The sequence below is a fragment of the Suncus etruscus genome, chromosome 13 (assembly GCF_024139225.1).
Source record: "Suncus etruscus isolate mSunEtr1 chromosome 13, mSunEtr1.pri.cur, whole genome shotgun sequence".
Taxonomy (NCBI): Eukaryota; Metazoa; Chordata; class Mammalia; order Eulipotyphla; family Soricidae; genus Suncus; species Suncus etruscus.
This window is the reverse complement of record NC_064860.1, coordinates 82394671-82414993: the sequence shown is the minus strand read 5'-3', so window position 1 is coordinate 82414993 and position 20323 is coordinate 82394671. Positions and strand designations below refer to the sequence as shown.

The following is a 20323-nucleotide window of genomic DNA, read 5'->3' as shown; positions in this document are numbered from 1 at the left end:
ATGATCTTGGAATCCTTGTCTGAACTCTACAGAATCAATGTTAATCAGTGAGGGCATGGTATGCAATACTTCCATGTACTCAGAAATATTTCTTTTTCCAGAAAGACATTGTATGCCTATATTTGGTAGAAAGCCACCTTCAAGCTCAGACCCAGCCCTCCTGGGAAAAAGCAGTGCCTGCTGGTGTCTACATTATGAGATAAGTGGTGACATTACACTTACCCTATTCACCTCCGTTATCAGCATCCTGGCCCTTCAAGGCAAACACAAGACTACAACGTCACTATTAAATTAAAAAAAAAAAACATTCTGGATTTCTTTTCATTCCCCAATATTTTGACCCCAAACAAATTCACTTAGCCAAATATCAGGAAATGACTTTAAAGGAAAGACTCTTGAGAATGTGGGAATGTGGGAAAGAAAGGAGGGGGAAGCTTTAAAGGGTTGACACTACTTTTCATACTAAGTATCAAATAATAAAAATACATATACCTTTTTTGAAGAGTCTCTAAGTCATAGAAATACGTAAGGGCAAATCAATTGTTTCCAGCTGTCATCAGCGATAAGAACCCGAGTATGTTAGAGTAGGAGAAAGATGAGTTTCCTTTTGAGGTTACATGATAAGCAGCGGCAGTTGGCAGCCTTTTTCTCTAAGAACTCGCCATCTGACCTCGTGGCAAGAGGAAACTGTCCCCTCACCCTGTCCCCTTTATAGTGTTGGCTACAAAGAGGCGGGGGAAGCTCAGGGCCTGTTTGCTGAAATCCAGAATCTGGGCAATCCCTTGCTTGAACACGGTTGCGTGGGCACAGAGGAGGGGCAGAGAAGGCAGGGAGGGGGCAGCCAGAACTATTACGTGGATTTTTTTTCTGAACCCTGGAAATTCCCAGACCCAAACTGCACCGACCACGTCCTGGACATTCCCCTCGAGAGGCGCCTCCAAGACCTGGACTGGAATCCCACAGAGCATCAGACAACGCTAATCTAGAAGCCAAACTCATGCAAGCATCACAAGAGATCCACTGTTGAGTTATTAGAGGTGCTTGTGAATGGACCCCTCTTCTTTTGCTTTTTTCCTATGGGATACTAAAACATGTTGGGGGGAGGGAGGGAGGGAGGGAGGGAGGGAGGGAGGGAGGGAGGGAGGGAGGGAGGGAGAGAGAAGAGAGAGAAACAGAGACAAGAGACAGAGAGACAGAAACAGAGAGGAGAGAGAGAAAAAGAGGCAGAGAGAGAAGAGACAGGAGAGAGAAAAAAAGAGGAGAAAGAGGGGGAAAAAGAGGAGAAAGAGAGGGAAAAGGAGAGAGGAGAAATATAGAAGAAAGGGGAGAAAAGAAGTGAAGAAAGAGAAGAAAGAGGAGAAAAAGAAAGGGAAGAGAGGAGACAGAAGAGAGTAACAGACGGGAGAAAGAGGAAAGAGAAAAAAGAGAAAAGGGGAGAGGAAAGGAGAGAGGCAGAGAAGAGAGAGGAAAAAGAGGAGGAGAAAGATGGAAGAAACAGGAGAGAGAGAGAGAGAGAGAGAGAGAGAGAGAGAGAGAGAGAGAGAGAGAGAGAGAGAGAGAGAGAGAGAGCTGGGAAGAAAATCTTACTTCAAAAATAGTGTTTATGTGATGTGCCTTCATTGACCAATTAAAATGCAAGAACTCTGCAGCTCAATAAACCAAGGTCCTACAAGAATGAGGGGAGCGGGTTTCTTTTTTTCTGTTTTTGTTTTTGTTTTTGGGCCACACCCAGCAGTGCTCAGGGGTCACTCCTGGCTGTCTGCTCAGAAATAGCTCCTGGCAGGCACGGGGGCCATATGGGACACCGGGATTCGAACCAAGCACCTTTGTTCCTGGATGGGCTGCTTGCAAGGCAAACGCCGCTGTGCTCTCTCTCCGGGCCTGGAGCGGGTTTCTTAAGCGGTGGGGTGAGGGGTGGCAAGGTCCAGTGCATGAAAACAGAGAATGAATGGCTGCATAACTAGGAATTTCTCCTGTAACATTTGGTTTCACTGTGGCTTCTTTTTCTTTGGGGAGACACGATACCGTAATCTCTGTACTACTTCCTCTTTTCTTCTTCCCCATGCAGTCTTAGAATTTATCATCAGACATGAAACATCTAATGTCTGTTCTACAATAGGAACGGGCTTCTGGAGCTAATAACCAAATGATTCTTGAAACTTCTAAAACAACCTATGACTGGGGTCGTTAGAAGAGGAAGTTCGGAGGTAAAGGGCAGAGCAGAAGAGGTCAAGAGCTTCTAGTACAACTGCTTTGTCCAGGGGTGGTAGATCTATGCACCCAACAACATTGAAAGTTTGAGATCCAAACTACAACCAAACTATAAAATGTCACTGGCATAGAGTCCGTAGCCAGCCCACCAGGAGTGATTCCTTAGTAGAGGTAGAGGGAGGGAGGGAGGGAGGGAGGGAGGGAGGGAGGGAGGGAGGGAGGGAGGGAGGGAGAGAGGGAGGGAGGGAGGGAGGGAGGAAAGAAAAGAAAGAAAGAAAGAAAGAAAGAAAGAAAGAAAGAAAGAAAGAAAGAAAGAAAGAAAGAAAGAAAGAAAGAAAGAAAGAAAGAAAGAAAGAAAGAAAGAAAGAAAGAAAGAAAGAAAGAAAGAAAGAAAGAAAGAAGAAAGAAAGAAGAAAGAAAGAAGAAGAAAAGAAGAAAGAAAGAAAAAGACTAAATTTACCCAGACTATAAAGCTAATGTGAACTTGGAGATATTGAGGCAGTATATTAATGCTGGTGGTAGAATTGGTGGTAAAACTGTATGCCTAAAACTCAGTTATGAATAATTTTGTAAATCAGTGACTTAATAAAAAAAAAAAACTGGAGGGGGTCAGAATGATAGCACAGAGGATAGTGCACTTGCTTTGCATGCAGTTGACCCAGGTTTGATCCCCAGCATTCCATATGGTCCCCTGAGCAAACTAGGAGTGATTTCTGAAAACAGAGCCACTGTGCACCGCCAGGACGTGACCCAAAAAAAAAAAAAAAAAAAAAAGAGGGAAAAAGATTGCTGGCCACACGACAGTGCTCAGGGATTCTTCCTGGCTCTGCACTCAGGAAGCCCCTGTGTTAAGGCAAACGTCCAGCCCTACAAAGTTTTGCTTTCACTCCAGCCACCAAAAAAATCTTTTTTGTTTTGGTTTCTGTGGGCTACACTCGGAGAAACTCTAAGGTTATTTCCAGCTCTGCACTCAGAAATTACACCTGGTGGTGCTTGGATATCTCATGCAAGGCAAGAACTTTAACAGTTGTTACTATCCCTCCAGCTCCCTACCAAAAAATATTTTTAACATACAAAATATAAGGACTGGAGAGATAGCATGTAGGTAGGGTATTTGCCTTGCATGCAAGACAGTGGTTCGAATCTTGGCATCCCATATGGTCCCCTGAGCCTGGCAGGAGTGATTTCTGAGCATAGAGCCAAGAGTAACCCCTGAGTGATGCCAGCTGTGACCCCAAAAAATAAATAAATACATAATAAAATAAAGCAAAATATAATACTTAGTACTTTTTTAAAAAAAAAATCTAAAATGCAAATGATTTCAAAAGACATCAAGGAAACTGAAGTGAATTATTTCATGACCTTCTAGCCTCCTAACAGCCTAATCCTACCTAACAGTCCTCTAATCTCACTACCATCACCTAGAGGATTCTTAGGTACCCCCTAATACTCAGGGACTATGGTCTTACTTTCAGGAGCACTTATAGGACATTGCTTAAGGCAAACTTAGAAGTCTGACATTATAAAGGCACTTGAAACTACACTGCAGACATAAAACTTGGGGAGAATAATGCCAAACATAAGAGAATACACTTACTGCAGAATTTCTAACTTGCTGTTAAAAAGCTAAACTTGATGCTAGAGAAATAGTAGAGAAAGCAAAATGTTTTCCTTGCTTGCCAGCTGACCTGGCTTCATCCCTCAGACGTCACAGGATCCCGTAGACAGCCCCACCAGGAGTGATCCCTTAGCAGAGGTGGCACCAAAAAAAAATTGAAAATAGGAGCCAAAGTGGTGGCAGAGCAGTAGGGCATTTGCCTTGCATGCGACTGACCCAGGAAGAACCGCAGTTCAATCCCCCAGTGTCCCATATGATCCCCAAGCCAGGAGCAATTTCTGAGTAACTCCTGAGCATCACTGGGTGTGGCCCCCAAACCAAAAACTAAATATATAAATAAATAAAATAAAAAATAAAAAAGACTAAGTTTACCCAGACTTCAAAGCTAATGTGAATATTTGGAGGCAGGGGAGAGGCTTGCTTCACTTAAACATTTACTTTTCTGTAATTTTCTTAGTTACCTCTATACTGGCACACAGAATGTAAAGACTTACCATATTTATTCTCATAAAGCACCCTGGTACGTAAAGTTTAATCCTTGATGACAGGAAATGCCAACTGGTATTTAATAACTTGTTCAGAATAGCAGAATAAATCAGATTAGAAACTGACAGCCTGTTTACATTTAGTAGAGAAAGGATAACTTTTTGAAAATACAATTTGGGGCCCGGAGAGAGAGCACAGTGGCGTTTGCCTTGCAAGCAGCCGATCCAGGACCAAAAGTGGTTGGTTCAAATCCCGGTGTCCCATATGGTCCCCCGTGCCTGCCAGGAGCTATTTCTGAGCAGACAGCCAGGAGTAACCCCTGAGCACCGCCGGGTGTGACCCAAAAAAACAAAAAAAAAAAAAAAAAAAAGAAAATACAATTTGGTCTCTTTATGGATTCTTCTTTTCACAAGTAGCCTCAATCTTTTCCATTCCAAAATATGAAGTCTACTAAAGAAAATGAATGCTGTCACCCCAAAATATATATTCACATTTTAACCCATTAAAGTTATATATAATTCCATTTTAATTGTTTGGGGGGGCCACAACTGACAATGCTCAGGAGTTATTCCTAGCTCTGCACTCTAGAATCACTCTTAACAGTGTTCAGGTCACCATATGGGATGCCCAGGATCAAACTTGGGTTGACTTACTGCAAAGCGAGTAATCTAACCACTGTACTATCTCTTCAGCCCCTATTAACCTATTTTCATATTTTATTATAAATATAATTGCTAAAACATGTACAATTTAGGTATAAATATTAGCACCAATTAATATTAATTCACTTAATATCAGTGAATTATGAGACTAACTTTTATAATAAAGTCATAAAGACTAAGAAAAAATATTTGTATATTCATTTATAAACACAGATACAATCATATATTTTCTATGGTTAAAGCTATATGATTTAAAAATAAAGTTTTGGGGGATTTTTTGCTGTTGTTGTTGCTATTTGGCCCATACCCTGGGTTATTTCTGGCTCTGTACTCAGAAATCGATCCTGGCAGGCTCGGGGAACTATATGGGATGCTGGGGACTGAACCTGGGTCAGTTCCAGGTTGGTAGTGTGCAAAGCAAACGCCCTACTGCGGTGCTATCACTCCAACCCCTAATTCTTTTTTTTTTTTTAACTTGGATTTTTATCAAATAGTTTAGGTAATCTTTTTGTTTTGTTTTGTTTTGTTTTGTTTAGGGTCCATACCCAGCTGTGCTCAGGAATTATTACTGGCTCTGCACTCAGAAATCACCCTGGCAATGCACAGAGGATCATATCAAACTTTGTGTCAGTCATGTGCAAGGCAAATAAATGCCCTACCTGCTGTACTATCAATCTGGACCCAGGTTAGGTAATATTTAAACCTGCTGAAGATTAAAGACCATAGAAACTAAGCATATATTAACTTTTACTGGCTTTATTTCAGACACAGAAAAGAACTTAAAATCTGTAAGTTTTTAATAAACTTAAAAATGATCTTCAGGGGCTGGAGAGATAGCATGGAGATAAGGCATTTGCCTTGCATGCAGAATGACGGTAGTTGGAATCTTGGCATCCCATATGGTCCCCCGAGCCTGCCAGGAGCGATTTCTGAGCACAGAGCCAGCATTAACCCCTGAATGCTGCTGAGTGTTACCCCAAAACAAAAAATAAATAAAAAAGAAAAAAAGAAAAGAAAATGATCTTCAGGAAGAAAAAAAAAACATAGGTTTTAGAAAAAGAAGATTTTTAAATGCTTTGTTTACCTGTCTTTTTTTTTTCATTTTGTTTGGTTTTTAGACCACTATCCAGTGGCGCTCTAGAACTACTCCCACCTGGTGCTCAGGGGTCGCTCCCAGTGGTGCTCTGGGGGACACCATATGGAGTCAGGAACTAAACCTAGGGCCTCACATATGCAAGACAAGTGTGCTACCACTTAGCCATATTCCTGGCCATTTGAATGTTCTCTATTTTTAGAGTGGGTTCCGGATCACACCAGTCTGTGCTCAGGGGTCACTCCTTGCAGTGCTCAGGGATTAAATGTAATGTCAGGGACTGAATCCATGTTGGTTATGTGCAAGGCACCTACCTTACCTACTGTACTATCTATATTAAGTTAAAACCCTCTATGTAGGGTATTTGCCTTGCACATGACTGGCCCAGGATGGATCGTGGTTCAATCTAAGGCATCCCATATGGTCCCCCAAGCTAGGAGTGATTTCTGAGCGCACAGCCAGGAGTAACCCCTGAGTATCACCAGGTATGCCCCCCCCAAAAAAATAAAAATAAAAACAAAAGCAAAATCTATTTAGGGTGAGAGCAATAGTATAGGAGAAGAGCACTTACCTGAGTTTGATCCCTAGCACCCCATATTGTAACCCAAACACTACCAGGAGTGACCCCTCAGAACAGAGCGCAGAACCCTTAGCACTGCCAGGAGAGGTTCAAACACAATAAATTGAATAAAACCTTTTATTTTAAGTTAAAAACTCAAATATGTTGCCTCTTTCTTCTGAGTGTATTTCTCATGCTGTCTTCATCTCTAAAACACCCCAATTTCAACATGTACATTTAGAGACAAGGAATTAAAATGTGGCGCAATAAGAGAATATTTACCAAATGGTCTTCCATTAACTTAAACTCATTTGAAATTGATGACTCAAGCAAAACTGACCATTTGACTCTTTGAAGATAGTAAGAATAACAACCTTTTATTTACCAAACATGAATATAGATGATAGGTATTAGTAAGTGCCTATCATAGATTACAATTTTTTATTTTAATTTCTAATCAGATTCTAATTTTGGTATGCAATTCAAAATAACAAAAAAAAAAGATTAGTGGGGAAATTTTCCATACTTTTTAAAAAGATTAACAGCATTCTTTACATAGAAATCAATTCTTAAACCCTTCAGACTTTAGGACACAAAAATAAGTTTTCTTCTAGTTCCAAAAGTGGAGCTATTATTTTTTAACAGGGACCACCCCCAGGAATCAGTGCTGAAAGATGGGTTCAGGGGACTATTCCCAAGAGTACTCAGCTAGGCAGTATAGATTTAATTTTTTAGTATTTGAAACTGTAGTGTTTGAGGAGCCATGAGGTGCCAGAAGTCAACTGCTGGACCTCCCACTGACAGGCATATGCTCAACTACTTAGTTATTTTCCAGGTCCCCAAAAGTAGTTTTTTTTTTAATTGATATTTGATTTTTGGGTCACACCCAGCAGCGGTCAGGGATTATTCCTGGCTCAGAAATCAACCCTGGCAGACTCAGAGGACCATATGGGATGCTGGGAACTGAATCCAGATCTGTCCTAGGTCGGCCACGTGCAAAACAAACACCCTACCACTGTGCTATCTCCCCGGCCCCAAAATTAGTTATTTTAAAATAAGAATTCATTTTTTTAAATTTCCCAATGCAAGTATCAACTCAAAGCATAGCATTTATATGTATATTGCTTTCATACTTCCCTCTGGTATATTGTCTAGATGGAAGCAGTAATGTTTGTAATATTTTTACTAGAAAATTATGACCGAGTAGACTGATTTTTTTTCAAGTAATTTAGAAAAGGTAGATCATCAAGACAAATTCCTGAGACAGTCTTCAGTGCTTCAGGAGTCAATATAAGTCAATAACTTATATGACTATAAGTCTTATTAGTATATTGCAGTGAAGATGGACTAATTATCCTATTCATGCAAATGCCCTCAACTTCTTTTAGCAGATCAGTTGCCAACATTATATTGCCACCCAAATTTGCCTCTTTAAGCCAGTTCATTTGCCACATGAATTTTGCCTAGTATCTCCCTTCAGACACATTCCTTAGCATCTTTGGTTATAAGAGCACAAGTGTAAGTGGTGTTAATTATAGTAATAACAATTTCTCCATGGCTAAGCTGTGAGTGGGGATAAAAGGAAAGTTTATTAGTAGACTTAAGTAGAACCTGCATTTTTCTCAGCTCCTTAGAAGTCATTATATAAAGTTCAGCATTTCTCAAAAGGTTTTTCTGGATCAATTTATCTTTGCATGCAACCTCCAACACTTTGTCATGCAGGTTAGATGGAGGTCACAAGATGCAATTCCTTTCCTCCCGACCTGGGCTGGCTAGTCATTCGAGGGACACACATAGGACAAGAACATATCCAGCTGGTTTTTCACGATGATTTCATCTGGATGGAGCTTGTGTGGCAGATAATGGGCCAGGGTCATCTCCCAGGCATCCACGAGATAGACCCCAACCCCTGAGAACATCTTCCGAAGGACAGTGTCTATCTGAAAGTTGTACCAGTCGCTGTTGTAAAGGCTGGCTTCGGGTCCCAGCTCTTGGGGGTTGGCTGTACGGATGACAACCACAGTCTTAGGGCTTCGATCTAACAGCTGAACCACTGCCCGGCGAATGTTCCTGAGACGCCGGATGTAGACTTCCAAGGGGTAGGTGCTGAAATGAGACCAGACAGCGATGGCGACCACCGTGTTCTTCCCTCCCACGATGGCGTTCAGTTCATTGGCCACATAATGGAGATCGTTGCTGAAGACCGTCGTGAAGCGGATGGGGGGTCCATGGCAGCGGTATTTGAGCAGGATGTTATGCTTCTGGTCCACCGCCATGAAAGGACCCACATTCTTGGGACTACCCAAATTGAATTCCACTAAATCTGTAACAGGGAAAACTCCAATTCAGAAAAGTGTTCAAATCAAGCACAGATATTTAAATAAGTAGTTACTTTATGACTTCATTAAAAATGACTTATTTGGGATTTTCAAATATTTTGTTTGGTTGTTTTTTTTTGTTTTGTTTTGTTTTGTTTTTAGTTTGGGGTCCACACTCGACAGGACTCACAGTTTACTCCTGGTTCTGCAGTCAGGAGTCCTCCAGGAGATGCTTGGGTGCCATTAGGATGCTGGGGAAATCAAACCTGGGTTGGCCTCATGCAAAGCAAGCGCCTTACCCAATGTACTATCTCTGGCCCCTTTGATTTTATTTTCTTTTTAGTTTTGGGGACACAGTCAGAGGCACTCAGGGGTTATTTCTATTTCTGGACTTAGGAGATCAGGCAGTGCCTGAGATCAAATGAAAATATTACACAAGCTTCTACTTCTAGCCCTCTGAGCCATCCCCAAATAATGTTTTTTAAAATAAAGAATGTGGTTCGGTGATCCAATGAGTCCCTGGGCTTGATTCCTAGTACCACTAAACAAACCAAGTACAATAAGGTACAATACAAAAGAAATGGCATACCTATTCTAGTATACCTGGATCCATTATGAATCAATGGATCTTTATTTAACATTACTTAGGTCACTGGATTCACATGGTTTTATAAGTAAAGTTTATAAGTATAAGTTATAATCTACACCCATGTCTATATCTTAAAAGCCAAGTAATCATTGATATCTACTTTGATTTGCACTGATACTTGAAACCTTAAATCTGCCTGGCATTATACATGATTATTCTAACGTATTATTTCCACCAAACAAAGATATCAGTTATTTTTGTGTGGGGCGGGGGGGGGGGGGGTTCCCAATCAGAGATGAGGAGGTCATTCCCAGAGATACTTGACCTAGTTCTACTCCTGCCCAATAGTACTGGTGAGCACCAGAACACCTGAGCAGTGCTCATAAGACCAGGCACTAATGGATCTGGAGAGATAGCACAGTGAGTAAAGCATTTGCCTTGCATGTAGCCAACACAACTTTGATCCCCAGCATCTCATATGGTTCCCCCGAGCACCACCAGGAGTGATTCCTGAGTGAAGAGCCAGGAGTAACCTCCGAGCATCAGTAGATATAGCCCAAAACAATAACAAAAACAAAGACCAAGTAGTGCTTAAAATATAACTTATAAGCCTCTGAAAGCTAGGCATGTGCTTAGCACTTTAAAGTATCTGTTTAGCCAATAACTTCACAGCACTTTTGTTTTAATAACATATAAGCAACTAAAATACATATTTGCAGTAAGTGAAATAGGGGACCCACCCCTATTTCTTTTGACTTTCTTTTTTTTGTTTTTGTTTTTGTTTTTTTGGGCCACACCCAGCAGTGCTCAGGGGTTACTCCTGGCTGTCTGCTCAGAAATAGCTCCTGGCAGGCACGGGGGACCATATGGGACACCGGGATTCGAACCAACCACCTTTGGTCCTGGATCGGCTGCTTGCAAGGCAAACACCACTGTGCTATTCTCTGGGCCCTTGACTTTCTATTTCACCCTATAAATCAAAAGTCAAGCTAAGTCTTAAAAGAAGATCTACCGTATATTAGATAAAGTGTTTGTTTTATTTAATTTGTTTTTGTTTTGTTCTTCCTTTTTTCTTTTTTTCCCTTTCTTCTTCTGAAATAATATTTATAGCCTCTAGACAGATCCCCCAGCATTTTTTTTCTTTTTTTCTTTTCTTTCTCTTTTCTTTTTCCAACAGAACCACAGAACTTGAATCATCATCATAACTTGAGGGGAAATAAAAATGTATGGTACTAGGAACAATCAGTTGTATAAACATTGAGTGGAAATAAAAAATGGTCAGACTAAGCAACAAACCCAAAGTCAACAACACCAAAATTGATACCCAATCTACAGCAAGCTATACACAAAGGAGACCTCTTACACTAGCAGTCCAAGGGGCAAAGGGAGGAGGTATGGGATGCATGCTGGGAACAGGGGTGGAGGGAGGACAACACTGGTGGTGGGAATGGCCCTAATTTTTTGTCACTATGCACCTTAAATATTACTGTGAAAGATTTGTAATTTACTTTGATCACAGTAAAAATTATTATTAGAAAAGAAGAAGATCTATCTTGGTGCTAAGCATAACAAACACAGCAACATAAATTGGAATTTTCTCTAGTCACTTAATCTAAGCTCCTCTAAGATCTTTTGACTATCCTAAGGATCTTATACTCCTTCTTTTCCTAAAAACTGTGTCCATATGGTTCATCATACATTACATAGGAAACAAGGTCTATCTTTATATCCCTAAAAACTCTTCTAGTGCTTTACAGTGGCTAGACTAACTTTTGGCAACACAATCAATTCTCAGATGAATAACTCCCAACTCTTGTCCATCTCAGGGTCACACCAATGGAAGGTCTGATGCATGTCACAGGGGTTTCTTTGCAGCATGGATGCAGTGAAACACACCATAAATCAGTTTGGCTGTTTCCCCTCCAACTAAATTTATTGTAAAAACAGGTTGGTGCACACAGAACTAAAAGCAAAACAACTGGAAAAGTGTATGTCGTTTTACAGCCCCATAAATTGAAAATGAAAGACACTTATGAGGCTATATTTTCTAGCTACCTCATTCCGTACCTGGAGAAGTGAAGTTCTAAGAAGTTAAGTGAATGGTATAATGAATGGTATAAACTAAGAGAACCCTACCATCACTGGTGGTTAAAGAGGTGACCAGCCCTCTTTAATACTACAGAGAACTAAATGCTCTCTTACACAATGGTGGTTTTGTGTTGTTTTTTTTTTTCCCAGTTACCAAGTGATTCTACTTACTTCAAAGCTGATTTCAAGTAGATGAGAAACAGTCATGAAGCAAAGCAAGTACCAACCTGGAACAAATGTAGTAAGGTATTCAAACCATTGCCTGATTGTTGAGTCACCAAATAAATACACCACTTTTCTTTGTAAGCATTCTGTAATGTTGTCAGGATCGTTAAATTGGCGAATATTAAACCTTCTGGGCCTCCACTGATCTTGATAATAATACCCAGAAGGAAAAACTGCTGAGCCTTGAGATAATTCTAGGTTGCTTGTTTCTGTAAAAAAGGGGAAAAGAAGGTATTCTGAATTTCTCTTGTGATCAAACCATTCGTGAATAATGTTACAAATATAACTATGCCTTTATTAATTTTTTGGCTCGCTGGCATATGGATTACATTTCCTGCCATCATATCTCAAAGAAATCCCAAACTTTCCCCTTGTTACAAACGGTTCTTCTTTGTTAAAAAAAGAAGATGATCTGAAACTGTTGAGTGGCCAGAAGGAGAAAAGAGGATTTTGAGAATTTCCTCTGACTATGAAGCCCAAAACAAATGTTGACAAAAACCAAAGAAATGTGTGAATATAAACATTGTTCAAGAATAGAATAGTTTCTTTTATAAAAATATCTGTGAGGCAAGTAACAATCTAAGTTCATAGTTTACATATTAATAATAATATTAGTCCACTATTTCTAGAAATAGTAGATTTTAACTACTAAATAGTAGGTTTTAACCTACAATCAAATATGAATTTTTAAAATTACTTTATTCAGAGAACAAACCATGGCATGCAGTATAAAGAATTGTTTCCCATAATATAGAAGGTTCTTAAGGTCTTTATATCTAACGAACAATATTAAAACACATCATCAGCAACATGATTTCATGTTTTAGCCTAATTACACATTTTAACACAAAGAAACAACATACTCTACGTGCTCTATAACACATGGTGATGACTACTCTTTCTTGCAAGTTTACTTTGCATCATATATTTATCTGAACATTTGATCTCATATGATATTCATAATAACACACATAAGTAGGTCCTATTAGAATTCCTGTCTTTTCATAAAGTCCATTAAAGAAACATAGGCAGAACACTCTAAGACTTGGTCAATATAGTCTTCGATGGTAGGATGGCAATGGCAAGGGCTATGGCATCAAAGCTGAATAAACAAGACTACATTAAACTAAATAGTTTCTGGGGCTGGAACAATATCACAGTGGTAGGGCATTTGCCTTGCATGCAGCTGACCAGGGTGGACCTGGGTTCGATCCCCAGCATCCCATATCGTCCCCCAAGTCAGGAGTGATTTCTGAGCGCATAGCCAGGAGTAAACCCTGAGCATCACCAGGTGTGGCCCAAATGAAAAGAAAACAAAACTAAATAGTTTCTGTATAGCAATGTTACAGCATGGATTAAAATTAGAAGACAGCTAACTGAATGGGAGAAAATTTTTGCACTCAACATATCAGATAAAGGTTTGCTATCTAGGATATATAAAGCTCTCACAAAAGTTAACTCCACAAAACCTAAAAACCCTTTCAAAAACTGGGGGATAAAATGAACAGACACTTCTCTGAGGAGTCCAGCAGATAGCCAACAGACACATATAAAAAGCCTCATCAGCACTCATCATTAGGACAATCCAAATCAAGCTAACAATGAGATATCATTTATACCAGTATCAAAAATACTGGGACATATCAAAAATATAGATGTCCAACAACAGATGAGTAGATCGTGAAGATGTGGTACATATATACAATGGAATATTACATAGCTGTAAGGAATGATGCAATCATGCCATTTGCAGCAACATGGATATAATTAAAAGATAATTAAAAGAAGAAAGATAAATACAGAATGATATCAGTTACATGTGGTATATCACTTATATGTGGTATTTAGAATAACTGCATAAAGAAACATAATGGTCTAAATGGAAGTTGACCCCAGAGTATAGCAAGAAGAAGAAAAGAAACTGAGTGGAAGTGGAGAAACACAAATATGAAAGGATGGGGCTGGAGCCGGAGAGATAGCATGGAGGTAAGGCGTTTGCCTTGCGTGCAGAAGGTTGTGGTTCAAATCCCAGCATCCCATATGGTCCCCCGAGCCTGCCAGGAGGGATTTCTGAGCGTAGAGCCAGGAGTGACCCCTGAGGATTACCAGGTGTGACCCAAACAAACAAACAAACAAAAACAAGGATGGGAGCCAGGAGCTAAGTAGTCTCAGGTATATTGGAGAAATTAAAAAAAGAACAGAACTAAATATCCATGCCAAAGTCAACAACAATAAAATCAAGAGACCCAAACTCTAACAACCTAAACTTTAAATGGGCCTATTACTGGTAAGCCTGGGGGCAAAGAGTGATGGTATGAAATACACTATTGGAATATTGGTGGAGGGAGGTCAACACTGTTGGTGGGACTGGCCCTGATTCACTGTATGTATGAAACCCAACTATGAAGGACTTTGTAAATCATAATGGTCTTAGTAAAATAAAATAGAAAAAAAAAAAGAATTGCTGTTTTTCATTAAAATTTCACCCAAACACCAAAGCTTGCAAAACCAGGATCTTATTCAAGCAGGTAAACCCTTAAGCCTAAACTCTTAATCTCTTTCATATGTCTCTCAAAAACAATTTATCAATGTCTGCCAGTAGCTTGGTGTTTTTTTTTTTATTTCTGAAGACATACACTTATTCAATTCTAAAATTTATTAAATTTATTCAAATACATAATCTTTTCTAAAAATAGGGGACACAGACACAATGTATTTTTTTTTTTTTTTGGTTTTTGGGCCACACCCGGCGGTGCTCAGGGGTGACTCCTGGCTGTCTGCTCAGAAACAGCTCCTGGCAGGCACGGGGGACCATATGGGACACCGGGATTCGAACCAACCACCTTTGGTCCTGGATTGGCTGCTTGCAAGGCAAACGTCGCTATGCTATCTCTCCGGGCCCACAATGTATTTTCTATCAATTTCCTATCCACCTAAAAGTTTACAACCTTGATCCTAATTCAGAATTCTATAGTTTGACCTAATAAATCACAAGTTAAAATTTAAGTGCTGAAAGATAAGAAACTTAAATTTAAGTAAAGTGGATTCCCTGTGACAGTTTTCAACTTTTCTTCTTCCTTATATCACTTACACTACTCAATATTATTTTGTTCAATTCCCTTGGAGGTGGAGTTTGGAGTGTGGTTTGGGCCACACCCATAAGGTGATTAGGGATTTCTCCTAACTCTATATTCAGGGATCCCTCTGATTGGATCCCAAGAATCAAACCAAGGTCAATCACATGTAAGGTAAATGTCTTAAACGCCAATTTCCTTTATTAAAAAAAAAAAAAAAAAAAAAAAAAAAAAAAAAAAAAAGCCCTATTTGACCAGAGCAATAGTACAATGAATAGGGGGGGGGGGGGCGCTTACCTGCACATAGCTGTTCCAGATTCAATCTCTGGCCCCCCATAAAGTCTCCTGAACACTTCCAGGAGTAATTCCTGAGTGCAGAGCAAGGAAGGTATAGTCCAAAATCCCCCAAGAAATTTAATTTTAAAATGCCTCATTTGAATAAATTTTTGTGGTTGATCTTTTTTTTTGGAGGGGGTAGGTATCTCCTAATACTTTGTAAGTTGAAAAGTAAAAAACATTTTTTAAAAGTTAAAAGAACATTAGCACAGCTGTAGGGTATTTGCCTTGCATGCAGCTGACCAGGAGGGACCTGGTTTGATTCCTGGCATCCCATATGCTCCCCCAGCCTGCCAGGGGCAATTTCTAAAAGCAGAGCCAGGAGTAACCCCTGAGCACCACCAGGTGTGGCCCAAAAACCAATCAACCAAACAATCAATCAATCAATAAAGTTTTAAAAAATAAAATGAAAGTGTATTGGGCAATGTGTTTATTAAAAAGGGGGGAAGGGCTGGCGCAGGATAATATCTATTTAGCACATTTGAGAACAAATCCTCAACATGTTACAACACCTTGCCCAAAGTTTCCCCATTTTATCAATTCATCAAGGTTGCACAGGCCAGAAAAGTACCAGAACAGACTCGTGGATCCTGATGAAAGCATTTGTTGGCTGGATCAGGGCTGTGGTTCAATACTAAAGCAAATGCTTTCCATGTGTGGAGGCCTGTGTTAAATTCCTAGAACCAACAACAACAACAACAACAAAAACAATACTAGAGCATTTAGGGACCAAATAAGGAGCCTGCCTTGCACGCAGTTCAATCCCTGCTTTTCCATATATACCCCCACCTGAAGCACTTCCAGGGATAATTCCTGAGTAAAGAGTCAGGAGTAAATCCTGAGCATAGCCAGGTGTGGCTGAAACACAAACACAAAACAAAACAAAACAAAAAAAAACCAATACAACTGGTATGGGAATTAGAAATTAAAAAGTAATTTGTTTTTTGGAATTCTCCTTCTTTTTCTCCTTTCTTTTCGCCCTCTTTGGGCCAAACCCTATGGTGCTCAAGGCTTTCTTTTGGCTCTACACTCAGGAATCACTTTTGGCAGTGTACAGAGTACCACCAAATGGAATGATGGAGAGAACAAATCCAGGTAGGTGACATGCAAAAGTAGCTCCTTATTCAGTATCCTACTGTTCCAACCTCTAAAAAGTGATTCTGAGATACATTTTCCCCCATGGCTAATTCAGTAGACGCAGCTATTCTGTGTCAAATACATGTTCTAAAGAAAACTGTATATCACACTGAAAACAATTACCATTTTCATTCAGATGTTAATTATATTTACTACCAGAGTTAAGTCAAGCAAAGCAAAGCAATTACTAAACTTAACAGTAGTTGTTTTTTTTTTCTAAACATGAAGCACTAGATAACAAAATTTATTTTTAATGTTAAATGCATGTACCTATATTGCCCACGCTTGGTCAAATGGAACAAAAAATATCATGACTATTTTAACATTTTAAGATTTTAATATAATTCTAAGTAATCATAAATTCTTTTTAAAAGTTGGGGCTGGAGGGCTAGCTTGAAGGTAGGGCATTTGCCTTGCATGCAGAAGGACAATGGTTCGAATCCCGGCATCCCATATTGTTCCCCGAACCTGCCAGGAGCAGGTGTATGAGTGTAGAACCAAGAGTAACCCCTGAGCGCTGCCAGGTGTGACCCAAAAACAAACAAACCAAAAAAAAGTCAGCATTTGGGGGCTGGAGCAATAGTGCAGTGGTAGGGCATTTGTCTTGCATGCAGTTGACGCAGGACAGATCAGAGTTAGATTCCCGGCATTCCATATGGTCCCCTGAGCCTGCCAGAAGCAATTTCTGAGGGAAGAGCCCAGAGTAACTGGGAGCTGCTGGGTGTGCCCCCGCCCAAAAAAATAAGAAATCAGCTCTGCATTACTCAGAACCCATTGCATTTTCATGCAAAGTAACTGAGATATTAAAGTCTCTTACAGTGATCACAGTCTCTTAAAATCTGATTAAAGTCTCTTACACTATCACACCTAGTGTACTGCATATATAGAATAAATATAATTATAATTAAGGAACCAGATAAATTATCACCTAATTTTATGGTAACCAATATTGACGGTAAAGAAAAGGTTTACACAGAGATAATTATAAAGATATGAGAATATCTTCATGCTAAATAAGAAGATCTAATTTGGTGGTTTGGGGGGTTTTTTGGTTTTTTTGGTTTTGTTTTTGGACAACATCCAGCAATACTCAAGTTATTCCTGGCTCTGCACCCAGAAATTATTACTGGCAGGCTCAGGGAGACCATATGGAATGCAGGGATTAAACCTAGGTTAGCAAATAACAAAGCAAACACCTTGCCCACTGTGCTATCACTCCATCCCCAGATGGGATCACTTTTAAATATTTGTAAGTAAGGCACAGACTTTTCCAAAGTCTTGGCTTCTCTGGAAGACCCAAAGGGCACCATGCTATGTCATTAATTAGCCATAAGGAAGGTTATTCAGGTCACAAATGGGACAAAATGAGAGGAAAGGGAAAAGGTAAAGAAATTAATTTTCCTCAAATAACTAGAAAGAACTGAACAAAAGTGAGTATGGGATTATGTATTTGTGAATTTATGTCCCTTAATTTATGATAATTAATTGCATGTATAATTAATAAAAATATAAAACAGAACAAAGGGGTGAGGTTCAGAGGAGAAAATAAAAGACAAAACAAAAAATAATGGAATCAAATCCCTGTTTCCAGAGAAGAGGATGAGAAAAAGAATGCATGGGCGCCATCTAGGGGTAATATGGTATGATAATGAATGATAATGTACATGTCAAATTGACACATACCCTTAGCCCAGTGCTTCTCAAATAGTGGGGCGCGCCGCCCAGGCTCCGGAAAGGGGGGCGCATTTGACCTCAGCAAACACTGTCATAACAAGCTAAGCCCCGTGTTTATGTCTCTGTATGTCTCTGGAGCTGAGAGTTGCTGTGTCCTGCTTCAAACCCCGCTTCGAAAAGCTACGCATTGCAAAACGTACTCATTGTAGCCATGAATCCAGACATCACCTCTGATTAAAAAATCAGTTCAAATTATTTTATATATTTTTGTTTTGCAGGCTAAGGTTTTGTTTAATAAAGATACTATTTACAGTTGTGCGGGGGCATGAAAAATATTTTCTTCTTCCTAGGGGTCATGACAAAAAATAACTGAGAAGCACTGCTTTAGCCAACGGTTGGTAATATGAGATGGTTCTGACTACACTGTGAATTAAAAGTTGAAGTGTTGCCTTGCATTTGTCCCCTTATGAGGCATGGAAAATTTATTATTTTCTTCATAATTTTGTCCCTTCAATATACTGTATTTTCATACCATAAGACACACTTTTACCCCCCAAGAAATGTGTTATGGAGCCAATGCCACTTGGAGCTGAAACCTGAGTGCAGGGCAGGAGAACATCTAAAAACTATGTGTGTCTTATGGTCAGGTGCATTTTATAGAGCAAAAAAATATGGTAATCATTTTACAGAAAAATACTAAAACTGCTGCACTGTTAGAAATACCTGTAGATGCAAGGAATGTTATAAATGAAGTGGTGAAAGTCAAAGAAAACAACTTACCAAACTGTGTCAGGCAGAGACAATGTTAGAGAAACATTGTTTATGGAAAGTACGTCTCATTATTGAGAGCTGTGAGAGTAGACTTCCTTCCCCAAATAATATCAGTTAGATTTTTTTTGTGTGTAGGCTAATCCTTTGATTTTCTTTTTCTTTGTTTGGGTTTCTTTCTTTGTTTATGGACAACACCCACTGATACTCGAGGGTAACTCCTGGTTTTACACACAAGACGCTCCTGGCAGACTCAAGATGCCAGGATCAAACTAAGGTTAGTTGTATGCAAAGCAAGATTCCTACTCACGGCTTCTGAAATTCCGAAGGTTTCCTCAGGGGCCTAGGGAGCGCACCCCCCAAAACACTGCATTTTGAAGCTGGTGAGTGCGTGCATTCTGGGGCCGTGGAATCGCTTTGCCCTGCCCTGCCTTTGTTCACTCTGAGGACTTCAGGGAAAACTCCTATCTCTGTCTGCCTGAAACTGTGCTTCTGAACTTCCGAAGGTTTCCTCAGGGGCCTAGGGAGCGCACCCCCAAAAACACTGCATTCTGAAGCTGGTGAGTGCCTGCATTGTGGGGCCGCGGAATCGCTTTGCCCTGCCCTGCCTTTGTTTACTCTGAGGACTTCGGGGAAAACTCCTATCTCTGTCTGCCTGAAACTGTGCTTCTGAACTTCCGAAGGTTTCCTCAGGGGCCTAGGGAGCGCACCCCCAAAAACACTGCATTTTGAAGCTGGTGAGTGCCTGCATTGTGGGGCCGCGGAATCGCTTTGCCCTGCCCTGCCTTTGTTCACTCTGAGGACTTCGGGGAAAACTCCTATCTCTGTCTGCCTGAAACTGTGCTTCTGAAATTCCGAAGGTTTCCTCAGGGGCCTAGGGAGCGCACCCCCCAAAACACTGCATTTTGAAGCTGGTGAGTGCGTGCATTCTGGGGCCGTGGAATCGCTTTGCCCTGCCCTGCCTTTGTTCACTCTGAGGACTTCAGGGAAAACTCCTATCTCTGTCTGCCTGAAACTGTGCTTCTGAACTTCCGAAGGTTTCCTCAGGGGCCTAGGGAGCGCACCCCCAAAAACACTGCATTCTGAAGCTGGTGAGTGCCTGCATTGTGGGGCCGCGGAATCGCTTTGCCCTGCCCTGCCTTTGTTTACTCTGAGGACTTCGGGGAAAACTCCTATCTCTGTCTGCCTGAAACTGTGCTTCTGAACTTCCGAAGGTTTCCTCAGGGGCCTAGGGAGCGCACCCCCAAAAACACTGCATTTTGAAGCTGGTGAGTGCCTGCATTGTGGGGCCGCGGAATCGCTTTGCCCTGCCCTGCCTTTGTTCACTCTGAGGACTTCGGGGAAAACTCCTATCTCTGTCTGCCTGAAACTGTGCTTCTGAACTTCCGAAGGTTTCCTCAGGGGCCTAGGGAGCGCACCCCCAAAAACACTGCATTCTGAAGCTGGTGAGTGCCTGCATTGTGGGGCTGCGGGATCGCTCTACCT

At 40.5% G+C, this 20323-nt stretch overlaps 1 protein-coding gene across 1 annotated transcript in view; it reads right to left on the bottom strand.

The window, feature by feature from the left end:
* Nucleotides 1-7881: 7881 nt before the first annotated feature.
* NXPE3 (neurexophilin and PC-esterase domain family member 3) overlaps nucleotides 7882-20323 on the bottom strand; it is a 45367-nt gene continuing 32925 nt past the window's right edge. The window contains exons 4-5 of the mRNA XM_049785648.1: nucleotides 11852-12058; nucleotides 7882-8952 (exon numbers count right to left, since the gene is read on the bottom strand). Coding sequence (XP_049641605.1) covers nucleotides 8402-8952; nucleotides 11852-12058 — 758 coding nt within the window. The 3' untranslated portion in view covers nucleotides 7882-8401. The remainder of the gene's footprint in view (nucleotides 8953-11851; nucleotides 12059-20323) is intronic.